Source organism: Lolium perenne, chromosome 1 (assembly GCF_019359855.2).
Source record: "Lolium perenne isolate Kyuss_39 chromosome 1, Kyuss_2.0, whole genome shotgun sequence".
Classification (NCBI taxonomy): domain Eukaryota; kingdom Viridiplantae; phylum Streptophyta; class Magnoliopsida; order Poales; family Poaceae; genus Lolium; species Lolium perenne.
The window spans coordinates 94,481,753-94,495,105 of NC_067244.2; the positions used below are offsets into that span (position 1 = coordinate 94,481,753).

The 13,353-nt window shown below is 46.8% G+C and overlaps 1 protein-coding gene across 2 annotated transcripts; it reads left to right on the forward strand.

Moving 5' to 3' along the window:
• Positions 1-8,735: 8,735 nt before the first annotated feature.
• On the forward strand, positions 8,736-12,930 carry LOC127297556 (uncharacterized). 2 transcript variants are annotated; one of them, XM_071828763.1, is made up of 6 exons: positions 8,736-9,445; positions 9,623-9,732; positions 10,028-10,437; positions 11,022-11,120; positions 12,321-12,391; positions 12,498-12,930. In XM_071828763.1, the coding sequence occupies exons 1-3, from the start codon at positions 9,100-9,102 to the stop codon at positions 10,082-10,084; spliced, it is 513 nt and encodes a 170-aa protein (XP_071684864.1). In that variant the 5' UTR covers positions 8,736-9,099; the 3' UTR covers positions 10,085-10,437; positions 11,022-11,120; positions 12,321-12,391; positions 12,498-12,930. The 2 variants fall into 2 exon arrangements, with proteins under 2 accessions (XP_071684864.1, XP_071684875.1); XM_071828774.1 differs by lacking the exon at positions 12,321-12,391.
• The last annotated feature ends 423 nt before the right edge of the window (positions 12,931-13,353 follow it).

The following is a 13,353-nucleotide window of genomic DNA, read 5'->3' on the forward strand; positions in this document are numbered from 1 at the left end:
AAGCATAGTAAAACTTTAATGCAAGTAGAGTTTTTGAAAATAGAAGGAGATAAGGGACTTAAGCATTTTCAACATTTAGTCAACCTCTTTGTTTTAAGAAAATAGTTTTTGGTCTGATCTAACGCCCATGCTAACTAAGGTCTCCTACTGTCAAGATGGCTCTGATACCAGCTCTGTGGGGCCCCGAACTTACCAGTCCAGAACTCATGTTATGCATACAATTTCACGATCCCAAGATCAGTCCATCGTGAATACATAACCGAACTGATACCAGATTACATCATCCATTACAATACCGAAATAATAATAATACGGAAGTCTTACATCATAGGCCATCAAGGCCGAAGTTTGACAAACAGCAGCGGAATTTATTTGACTTCAGACAGCGATGGAACCCACGTCAGGCCTTTGCCCTACAGGCGGCTGACTGGGAGAGCATCCTAGTTCGCATCTTCGGCGTCGTACTCTTCTTCTTCGTAGTACTCCTCTTCAAAGTCTGGCCAAGTAAATAGCCAGGACAACAATGCCAATGAGTACGTTTGAATGTACTCGCAAACCACCTTAGAGAGAAGTAAAGGATATGCAATATGGCAGTAGCAAGGAACAGGCACTAAACTAGGGCGACAAGGAGCGAGAGAGAATTTCTCTCGAGAGTAAGATATATCTATAACTTTGTTAAAAAAAATCCTTTTGTAAACAATTGACATTTGAAGACTAATAGGAAAGGGTGACCCAATTTATTTGTCCGGCCCTCGAAATGGCCAAAACAACTGTACCAACTTTCCACCGTACCTCTCAGGTACATTTTCTCCAGTCCCACTGGCATTTTTCCCGTACCTTCCCGGTACCTTTCAAAAAAAAATCTTTTCTTTGAAAACATTTGTAAACAAAAACTCTTCAGGCTAAGCAATAGCCTTCCCGACCGTCCATAACCGCGGACATGGCTATTCGAATAGTTTTCACTCTGCAGAGGTTGTACACTTTCCCCACAAGATCCGATAAATCCGCCGGGATCATCCCTGGTTCACCAAGCGTCAAAACGCGAGGCTCGGATAACCGGTCGTAGTTTTTCGCTTGCTCGCCATAGTCTAAGACATGCCGCCTAGAGTTGTACCTCCCAACACCAGAGTCCGAGGGGTCGTTTACCCAGGAGTAGCAAATTCCCCGACCAGCTCGACCCTCCGGAATGCCGCGACCAACTGCGGGGCATCATTCAATGGGAGCTCATAGGTTGTACCCCTGCCATCTGTCCGAGATGGAAAGGCGTTCCCAGTTCGTCGGGAAGGCCACGGTCGATAGGTGTCCATGCTCGGACTACCCCTTACATTTGCAGGACCCAAACTAAGGCGAGACAAACTACTACGCTACGCCCCGTGCCCACTTTGGGGTAATGTGGTTGCACTGTCTTTCAGTCCGGGTGAGTACTTAGGCGCTAAAGTTTTCGAAAATATTTTCTTTCCTCCACTTGCCTCCAGCAAATCTTATTTTTAGAAACTTTTGCCTTTTTATAAACAACACTTGGGCAGGGCTACCCCATTCCAAGGTTTTCCAAAAACATCTTTCTCGGAAACATTTTTCCAAAAAAAATAAACTCTTCCACAAGGGCTCCCAACCTATAGTCCATCTTTTCTTGAAAGTCGGCGACAAGGATGATAAGGTGATAAGCACCATATCACTATTAAGATTGGGATTAGTAGGTTACAACAAGGGCTGCACCCTAAGGGTGGATAAATAAAATTCCGGTGGCGCTAACCACCGACATAATAAATGAAAGACATGCACTTTATAAAACCTGGAATAATGCAAGAATAAGATATATAGGATCAGAGATGCGTCAAGAGGTGGCTTTCCTTGATCAACAAAGTGTCCCTGGTCTTCTTCTTCAAATCCTCCGAAATCACCTCCTCCTTCGTTTTCGGCGGCGTTCGAATCTATCGTCGCAAAAATAAAACAAACACACCATACCAAATCAACAAACCACACCAGAATAATTCACATAAAAATTTGGTAAAATCACAGTATGTAAAGGTCTACTAATGCAAGCTACTGAAAGTGGTTTCACCCATTTATGATTTTTAAAACAAAAGATATGATTTTTGCAATTCCAGAAATGACTTAGGAATCATTTAAATGGTCTAAATCTTTCTGTATGTCATAAAAATGCATGCAGCATACCTACTGAAAGCTAATAACATGTAGAGTACACATGCACAAGAATCACATGCAAATAATTTTTTAAATGACCTGGGTAAATTAACTAAGGCAGAAACCAGAGCATACAAACAACAAGGCACACCAGTATCAGATCATAACCAACCAACACTAATCATACTCCTGGATAGGTGAGACTAAATGTGAACTAACCCCACTGGTTTGGTATTTTTCTGATTTGTAAATGATTTTATAAAAATTAAATACTGAAAAGATATACAGTTTCAGTAATTAAATCCTTGGAATTAAACTATAACTCTTAAAAATATTTCCTTTGGCACAAAATGTCCCTATCGTTACATCTACTAGTAGCACTTGGGTTTGTTTCAAAATCTTTATTATTTTTCAAACTAAAAATCATTTGTTGGCTCTCCGAACAGATCTTGTTTTCTAAACCAATTCAAATCCAGGAAGCTCCTGCATGTGAGGCTAGTGCCAAAATAAAGCTACTTAAATACACTTCACAACCAAATTAACCTCATGCAGAAAGGTTGCATAAATATCACACACTAAATAAATTACACAATCAGATACTTTTTAGGTTTGTAATTTTCAGCACATATTTACAGCACTAAATCACATGCATGCAATTGTATATGGTTAAGAAAACATCTGTGAGCATCTAGGAACTTGAATCAACTCATTTGGTCACTGGATGAATTTGTGGTGATTTAAAAGCTGGGCAGGATTCACTGGAAGTTTTTGAAAACAGAAGTAAAGAAAAGGGAAAAACGGGCCGGGGTGCTGGGGCTGGCCAGATCCGGCCCACCAGCGCTGCAGCTGCGCGGGAGTACCGTTTTGAAACGGCCCCCGTCGTGGCAGGCCACGTTGGCGCTTGGGCCCGCATGGGTGTGCATGCACCCGTTGGATCAAATCCAACGGTGCATGCCACCTTCGTCCTCCTCGACGCGGCCAGGAGGCCGGCGGCAAACCCTGGCGTCGGCAGAGAGCTCCCGTGCTCACCTGGGGTCGCAAAAACTGGCGGCGTCGGGTGTGTTGGATGCGGGAGAGGGCGGGCTACCGGTCGGTGGTCACGGCGACGAAAACAGCGACGGTTCTCCGGCGATCGACGGCGACGGCGGAGAACAGCTGCACGTCGGGGTGGCGTCTGGCGACGTTCCTAGATGAAAGGGAATGGAGCGTTAGAGAGAGAAGACAGAGGGGCTTCCAGAGAGCAAGGAGGGAAGAAGAATGGTGGAGCCCTGCGACGGCCACCTTCGCCGGAAGCTCACAGCAATGCGAGCAACGTCGCGGCAGGCAGGGAGGAGAGGAGCTCCTCTCCTCTCGAGAGGTGGAGTTGGGGTGGAGTGGGGTTCTGGTGGCGAGGGAGTTGAAGTGGAGGAGTCCTGCGCCGTTTTATACCGCGCCGGGCGGTGCACGGTGGACACGGTGTGGCGAGGCGGTTCACGGTGGGCGGCAGCGCGGGATAGGTCGAGTAGGGCGGTGCCGCTGTGTCTCTGATGGACGGTGCCGAGGTTTGGACGAGAGCGTGCGTCGCTGGCGCAGTGAAGAGGGGAGACGAGCTGGCGGCAGAGGCGTCTGTCAGCTGCTCAACGCAAGGACGGGACACGGCCTCGGCGTAGGCGATCACGGGGTGGGCTGGGGTTGTCGCTGCGTGCGCCTCTGAGGTGGTGGCGTGCGGTGGCGAGTGTAGATGACGGGCGGGAGCGACCAGGGCGAGGTGGTGAGGTAGCCGACGTGGCCATGGCCACGGTGACGTGCACGGTCACCACAGGGTGGCCTGCGCGGGCCAGGGTGAATGAGCAAGAGAGGTGGTGCCTGGTGAGGTGAGAAAAAGGGGAAGGCGTCGACAGATGATCTGGGGAGGTGCTGTCCATCAGCAGAGAGAAGGGAGCGAGCCGCTGTCCTCATGTGGTGACCATGGTGGTGAGAGGACGGGAGAGGGTGATTAGGGAGATAGGGAGGGACAGGAGGGAAGCTAGGGAGGGTAGGGAACTGCAGGAGGGAGTGCTGCAGTCGTGCAAGCTTCCAGCCTTGGCAGTATATGGTTGGCATGGTCACATGCGATGCATGGCCATCCAACAAGCCCCGGCTACTCTCTCTTCTCTTCTAATTCTCTCTTACCCCACACAAGAAAAAGTGGCAAGTGGGCACATGTGATCTGTGGTGAAGGATGTGAGGTGATACAAAAGGAGAAAACAAGGGTTGTGAAGGAGTATCCGAGAGGGAGGAGAAGATTAGCTAAGGCATGGCCTATGTGGCCAATATTTTTTTTATAACCTTGATAAATTTCCAAATTATGGCATAACCAAACCTCAAGTGGTTAGGGCCAAGACAAGGTAAATATGGAATGGGGCTATTAGCATAAGGCTAAGAGGATTTTTAGAATAAAGGTTTGGTAAGCAAAGAGAAAGGGATGACAAGAACCAATTTGGATGGAAAGTGATCTTAAAGGATCCAACAATTACTAGAAGTGCTTCTAGTCCTAGGGTTTAGCATGTTATTTTTAATTAAATAAAACTAGGGATAAACAAGGTGTCATAAGAAAAAAAAAATTAGGGTTTTAGGTATTGGCACACAATTGGAATCTTCTCAAGCAACATACACACACATAACCTGAAATCAAATGCAAGAGTAACTATATGCAGGAAATTTTTAAAGATAGAAAAAAGTTTTGGTTGACCCAAAATTTTGCATTCCATAATTTAAATCAATGCACAATAGTTGGGTTGTTACAAGTCTTGCTAAACACCGGAGGGTTGGTGTTCTGGAAGTTCTTGAGCTTGGATCCGGGGTGGTCATGATTTCTATGGCCTTGATTGGCGAGGTTTTGCAGTGCTGCGATGTTGGCTTTGCTTTCAGCTCTTTCAGTCTCCCTGTCAGCCATCAGGGTTTGCAGCAGTGGCATCATGGCATCGTTGTTGGTGCGATTGGGAGGGGCCATCTGAATATATAGAAGATCATGAGATAAGAGGGAAATTTCTATGGTTTATTTTGAGTAAGTTCATAAATTTAAATCTTGAAAGCTGTTGATGACAAACACAACATTCATTCATTCATTCAACTTCGCACATTACAAACTAACACACTCATACTTCCCATGGTTTTAAGAACCATTCTCTCATGCTACGATACAATGGCGGGATACAACTCACACCTACATAAGTGATCAAGTGCAACTACTACATAATTGAACTGAAATCAATTAAACTGAATTTGAATAAAAGGGCCGGCGGGAAACTGAGTTGGGCCGAAACGATTCAAATCAGAGGAAAGCAGCCCAGCAACGCATCTCGTGCTAGTGGGCCGTCTGACGAGGTGGGGGCCACCCGTCAGTCTCTCTTTGAAACCCGAATCGGTACGTTGGCTGTGGGGCGTTGGATTAGATGATGATCGTGCGGCGCACGATCATTGTCTTCTCCGGCGAGAACCCGCGTCTCTGGCGGCGAACCTAGGGGGTCGGAGGGCTAACCAGGGCTCCGGCGGTCGGCGGCGAGGTTGTTGATGACGCTGAGGCAGCTGGTAGCAGTGGCGGAGCTTGGGGAGGCGTGAATCGACGGCGATGATCTCCAGGCTTCCGCGGCTCCGATCTTGCTATTCCGGCGACTCCGGCGATGATCGAGCTAGCTACTGGTGCGAGGCGAAACGTTGGAGAGAGGGGAGTGAGCTGGTGTGCTTGGTTGGGTCGAGGGAGCTCTCTATTTATAGAATCGTGGAGGTGCTGCGGGGCCGTGATGAGGTCGACATTGGCGCGGCTGCTCCGGCGAGCTAGCGAGCTAGAGGACGGCGGGGAACTGTTCTGCGTGTCCAGGCGGTGCGTTTGGCGGCGACATCTTGGTCGGCCGGTGCCTAATTTGGTCAGGTGGTCGCTGGGCGTAGCGCGGCAGAAGCGGGATGTGCTCGTCGTCTCCGGCGGCGGCGGGCACGGGTCAGCGTCTTGCGCGTGTCCGACGGGTTCGTGGTGGCACGGCGAGGCGCGTTGTGAAGAAATGGGGGCCAGAGATCGAGTGATGCGGCGAGGCGACGTGTGTCCGTGGCGCGCGCGTCGGCCGGCATGCACGGCATGGCCATGCCGCTCCTGTCGCACCTGTGCGTCGTGGGCGCGCGCTGGCTAGGGCGTTGTGGTCCACCTTTCGACTAACGGCGCATACTGGCGTGTTCAGGGGACCAAGGGGAGGCTCTAGGGCAAGGTGGTCGGGGCTGGTGTTGAGAGAAGAGAGGAGAAGGGAGTGACCATGTCCATGGCCGGCATGGTTTGAGCTTGCCATGTGTGGCTCTCCTATAGGCTTGCTATTTGGGTTAATAGAGGTAGAAGGGATCAGGGGACAAGGTAGAGGTGAGTGGTGGCTTAGGGTTAGGCCAACACTATGCAAAATAGTTATTTTGATTTGTTCCATATTTGCCCAATTCAAATTCTTGCAAAATTTGGTTGAGCTCCAATGGTTTCAAAATTTGAAAGTGGTGGGTTTGGTTGAGTTGCAAATGACCAGAGACAACCATGGGTGTTGGTGGAATTTTAAAAATCAAAGAAATACGAAATTGCACAAAGTGAGATTGTTGCATATGTTAAAAAGTCTCAACTTTGCATGAGCATAGATTTTGATCCAAGATGATTTTGGCATGGTGGTCTTTACCAAAGTTGTTCACCTTGATGTGCTCTTGGATGAGGTGCAAAGAATTGGGAAAGTTTAGTTTGAAAAACTTGAAATGCAAGGGCTCAAAGTAGTGACCAGAATATAAATGGCAGATTTGACCATTATCATATGTGATCACAATTTGAGTTTGAATTTGAATTTGATTTGATTTGAATCACAATTTGGCAGATTTGACCATTACTACGAGTGTAATAGGAACTGGAGCCCCATCCGTTGACAAAAGGATCACCCTAAGATGATCATCTCATGGTTATTGGGAACGAATCAAATCAGATGGTTCTATTACTCAACCTTTCTGACTTGCTCCTCCGGAACCAAGGTCGAAAGGATTGAAAAAGTCAGTCATTCACAACCACTGATGAAGGATTCCTCGAAAAGTTAAGGATTAGTAGTTCTTTTTCGAAATGGTGAAGACCAAAATGGTCTAGGGTAAAGATTTACAAAAATGGTATAAACCATATGTGAGGGTTTTAGGGTTTTCTTATTTGATTTCTTTTCTCTTTTTATTTTATTTGGTTTGTGATCTTCACTTGCTCCATTTAGGGTTTTAGGGTTTAGCACAATAAACACAATAACAATCATCATGGCATATCACTTAAATGCACAAGTCCTATGCATGGCACTATATGCAAATAAAAGTTTTTGTTGGTTCTAAATTTTGGATCTCTGGAATTCTTCTTCTTCTTCTTATTGAAATTTGGGATGTTACAGACGCCGAACCACATCAGCTCCAGTAGAGTATGGAGCCTAGCAGCCGAGAGCAGCGCGCCGGCGAGCAACGCGTTCACCGCTTGTCGCGCGTGCCTGTCGAGTACCGGCACGAGGAGCTCGACGAGTCCCAGCTGGGGGTCGAACCTGACAAGAGCAACGCAGCAGTCCAGGCCGGCGAGGTACGCAACGAGCTCGTGCGCGTTCACGGCCAGGCCTCGGCGAAGGCTCCTACGCGAACATGTCCCAGACGCGAGCGTGAGCCCGGAGGAGGAGCAGGTGATGCCGGTGCAGAGGAGCGCGAGGCAGGGCCGGGGCGCCCTCGTCCTCGCCACAACCGGCCTGCGCGCTACTAATCAAGCAGGATGAGCGGCGGGCATCGGGCGGCGAGGGAGAGTCGGAGACGAGTGCGTTGTAGGGCCGAAGCGTGGAGGCACAGGCGCGGCTGGCAGGCAGCGACAGAGAGCTAGAGACGGCAGGGCCGGGGCGCGGGATGCAGTCAGCTTCAATCGAAATTCAGGATGAGTACGGCTCCAAGAAGAGAGATGGAAAAGAGACGGGATGTGGGAAGAGAAAATAAAAGGAATATTTTGCATGGTACTGAACGTTTACTTCAGTGTCCATTTCGCCAGAACGGCATGTACCAAATCTTAGAGTGGGACCGTGCACTATTCACTCCGCTTCTAAAAATTGCATGCAACGGAAAATACAACGGAAGAGGACCAATCAGACCACCGGTGCATCTGTGCCCGGGATCAAAAGAGCATTTTCCCTGAATGACAACTTTTTGTACGTTAGATGCAATTACCTCTATCATAAAGTACCGCAGCCACTAAATTCGTGAATTGTGACGGCTTAATGTGTGATCTGTACCAAACACTACAAGAATCCAGCAATGCGCCGACGGCAGGGAACCCTCAGCATTCTTCCTATAAAGGAAGCTGCGCTACTCGGCCAGCCAAGGCACCAAAAGGGGCAAAAAGATCCTGGACGCTCTGTGCACAGTAAATTTTGGATCCTACTTTCTACCTCAGCCGTCCGATGCATTGGTTTTTTTTTCTCACCAGCTGCTTTTGATTGTTGGTGCATGACGGCTGGGCCAGAGCACAGGCGGACCCTCCAGCGAGAGGCAGCGACGCGCGCTCGGTCGCGTCGTCTTCATTCGCCTTTCTTTTCGACCGAGTGAAAGCCCTAGATATCCTCCCGTCCCCAATTGCCTACCTCCTCTCCTACTCCGATCCCCAGCTCCTCTCCCGTCTTCCAATCGGCCGCCACCTTCCTCCTCCAATCCGCGCCATCTCCTCTTCTCCTTCCCAATCCAGACGCTACAGGAGGGACGAGGGGAGGCAGCCCGCCGCAGCCAACGTGAGCCAGGAGGGAGAACGGGTGCCACTGCCTCGTATACCTCGCATATAGAGAGCGGGGCGAAGGACAGTTGCCGGGGGGCGCTGCTGCGCGGAGCGTGGGGAGGCCATGGTAACCGCCGGTCGCGGGCGTCGCCGTGCGAAGAGTAGGTGGGCAGGGGCCGCATCAGCCGCCGCGGGTCGACACCGCCGTAGCGGCCATGGATGGAGTGGTGGCGACCAGGTGTGTGCAAGCTCTGCGGTTCGGAGGCAGCGCCTCCCTCCTATCCTCCTCCCGAGCATCCTCCGCCTCCTCTAGCTGGTGGATGGGTGGAGCTGCAAGTAGAGGAAGCCACTGGCGGCGGATCCATCGGCCTTCAAGGGATGGAGGTTGGTGGAGGCCGTCGAGCCGGTGGTGGGGAGCACCAGTGGCTTGCAACGCGCGCCGACCGACAGGGACGCCTGTTCTCCGCCTTGAGGAGCTGCAGGGCAGAGGAAGGGGCGGCGCTGGGTGGAGGAGGGGCTTGGGGCGGCGCTGGCCAATTGGAGGAGCTGCAGCCATGGGAGGTTCGATCCCTGCTCCCCTTCCTCTCTTCCTACTCCCCATGTGATTTATTTTGTCTTGTATTCTACTTTGTTTGCTGCCCATTTAGATCGAGTTGTCATTTAAATTGAAGAAGACTGTCGGACATGTTTGCTGCCATAAATAATCGTTTCTAACAGAGTCAAATTCTTGTTTTGCAGACTTGAAACTATCTGAGTTGTCATTTAAATTGAAGAAGACTGTCGGACATGGCTGGCAAGAGCGGAGGCAGCCGTGCCTCCTCTTCCGTGTCCTGCAACAGCGACGTCAGGTTGGCCTCCTAGAGCTGCATATAGAGCGCTCTGATCTTGTTTTCTATCGTAAAAATGAAGATAATGTTCAAAGACAAATCACCTTATGGTTTGGCTTCTCTCCCATTTGTGGCATTTCCCTATTAGCCTTTTGTTGGTAGTCTTACGTTCTAATCTGATCTCTGAATAGTTTCACGCCACCCTCTAATTAATTTTTTGCATATATGAATGATATCACGTTGTGTCCAAGTAGATTATGTTTCTGTCCTCAGAATCTCCGTTCTGCATTGGTGCTTATCATGTGTTCACTTGCAGCTGCAAAAACAGCCCGAAGATTCGAGTAATTGCTGCGGTGTAAGCGGTGCTCGGTAGGGATTTTCTCTGACATGAGGGTTCCAGTAATTATTATTTATATGAGAGATAAAGAAGAGATTATACGTATTGCAGCTTATTTGGTCATACGATATAAATGAATTTCAGCATGTCATCTATGTCTACATATCTTGTTTTACAGGAATCATTACGTTCTATGGCTGTTGCTACATTACAGAAATCATTACACTTCACATAAATCATTTTGTGATATGTGTAGTGTAAGTTAACCTGCCATTTTAGAATGATTAGCACATAATCCAGAAGATTGTGGTGTCTGGTGGGTTTTACTGGAGGAACAATATTTTTTCAGTGGACCTGATGCCTAACACATATAGATGCAGCTCAGATTGGTCAGTAACCATTCAGATTCATATTCATTTTAAAGTTCCAAAAATAGCTGTTATTTATGTTGACTTGCCTATTGGAAAGGTGATCTCCAAAAAATGAATTTCAGCATGTCATCTATGTCTACATATCTTGTTTTACAGGAACGTTCTATGGCTGTTGCTACATTACAGAAATCATTACGCTTTACAGAAATCATTTTGTGATATGTGTAGTGTAAGTTGACCTGCCGTTTTAGAATGATTAGCACATAATCCAGAAAATTGTGGTGTCTGGTGGGTTTTACTGGAGGAACAATATTTTTTCAGTGGACCTGATGATAGCTCACACCTAACACATATAGATGTAGCTCAGATTGGTCACTAACCATTCAGAGAATGGTTGTTAGTTTCAGCCTAGGTAGATAAAATGGTTACTTGCAAAAGCGGCAAGAACTTTCCCCAAAACATCATTTAATATATTTTCTTTAATAATCTACCTTTTTGGCATATCTTGCAATCCTACTATCTCTAGGAATATCAAACAGTTTAATATCTTTCTAGAATATCTTTTGTGATATTGACTAATGTAGTTGTATTTCTATTTGCAGTTCTCAAAGGATATAAGAAAGTTAGAAGATGCAATCACAGGTAGTGATAACGGTGAAGCAACAATTTTTGTTGTTGCCGCAACCTACAAGTTATTGCAGGTATACATATGATCTTGTTGATGTTATTGTTGTTTGGTGGTTGATACAGATGCTAAAGGAGAGGTGTAGATTTGGGGATTCCGCAATGTTGTATATAGTTGTCTAATTTGTCTTCTTAGTGTCAGTTTACTAATTAAAACGCATGATTTGCAGATTAATTGTGAGGGTCTGATACTTGAAAAATGGATGTGCATATATAGGTCGGAAACTTATATATTTATGTATTTTCTCTTGGTTTTCTTTTGATTTCTCCATTGGTAGTTTGGTAGTGATTATATGTTAGCTTGTGGCGACAAAAACAACCTGAACTAGAGTTCAGACCACCAATTCAGAGGTTGTGTCTGTCTTGTGCAGAGATCAGGTGTGGGGTTTGTGCTCAGTGTTATCTCCGGCATTAGGATTCCAGTATATATAATAATAGCATCTACACAGAACATGATGCCATATAAAGCTTGATAAAATCAACTTTGGAAGAATTGTTTTCTTTACAGAAATCTAAAGGCATTATATAAGCATGTGTTATTCGAAGTTTAACCAGAGACGAACCTTTTCTTTTTGGAACAAGTAGCGGTGTTCATGTCTTAGTGATTAAGATAACAATTCATTCTAAGAGTTTTATGTGCAGATGCTCTTAGCCATCATTCTACCATGTATATAATGTTGTGGGTGAGGTTCTAATGCGTGTGAGGTCCTATAGAAGTTATGTTGTCTATTAATTGACCTGCTTGCTATTTTAGTGTTCCTTACCCGAGGTACTCATCATGTTGGGTATACTGCTAATCTGATTTGCTATTTAATCATGGCGTGCATTGTTTGATCAACCCTATTAGTCTGAACCTCCATAGACAAAGCATCACTACGTCACCTTTTTTGTGAAATCTTGATAGAGTATTTGCTTCTTATATATATCTTAGGGTTGAGCAAAGTCTTTGTTTGACCCGTCTACTCTATCGAAAGGTTGATTTCCTCTTTGGCAGTTCAATGGTATTATCTAATTAAGCTCCTTAACGGGGATAACTTATTTATAACTTCATATTTCTATTTCCTTTATCGTACCAAGGCACACCAGTTGTGATATCTTAGCAGGACTCTGAGTTGGAGCAAGCATAATAGTAGTATTATGAATATATATTCTGCACAAACACATAGGTATTGTATATGAGGTTCCATTATACTCACTGATGTTTCATTTGCTTTCAGTTTCGTGAGATGATGTACGATTAAGAAAACACTTGTGCAGTAGTTGTGGCACTTAGAGCCATGCTATTATGGTGCTTCACCTTCCCTTTATATGTTCGTATCTATTTTTATGCACTGTCTTTGCAGTGAACTTTTTAATCACATGCAGTTGTTTCTTCTGTCGTGCGATCTTTTCAGCTCAAGAGCTCTTACCAGACCAATATCTTTATGCGTTGGACATTGTCTACTGATAGTATGTGAAGATAGTGAGGATTGCTACCGGCGCATGGCCGCTTGTGCTGGTTAACGAATGAGCACGGATGGGACGCTGCTTTCAGTCAATAGAAAATCCGTGTTGCCCGAGATCAAGCTCAAGGACGGGGATAGAGTTGATGTGAGGTTTTCTCTGCATATTAACCTGGGTAATTTATTAGGTTGGCTACTGCCTCCTGAGTTTGTACATAATGAGACCATACGGTAGTAATTTGTGATGCAAATATAAGTTTTCATGCAAGAAATTCAAGTTGAATTAGATACTTATGCCTCAGCCTTCTCAGTTTGTACATAGTGTTATTGGCTGCAGGACAATGTTATTGGACATTCTCTAAATTTACATATGAGAATTCCAGCAGTCTTGCTTTTTTTCCTTTGCATCAAGGACGGAGTTGTTATAACCCTAAAGCCCATCTATACCTCAAAATTGTGAACCAAACTTTTGGTCCTCTTGCTCGCAATAAGTACAAACAAAGGTAAATCTTATAGTTCAGATTTTGCTATTTGCGCGATAGCGCAGCAGGTCATCTAGTAGCCATAAAGGGCCGTTGCCGTGGGCTACCATGGCGTAGCTCCTCGGCGAAGGTCCTCCTCGGAGGAGCCACGTGAGCCCTCGGCATAGACACGACACTCGGCGTAGGCCATATACGTCGACGGTCAGGACGGGCCCTCGGGGTACGGGCCCTCGGCGTAGGACTGTGGGGCCACCCCGCCCGCTAACGGACATCGTCACTATGTCGATTGCCAGGTCCTCGGCATAGGTGGACGCGTGGCGCGAGCA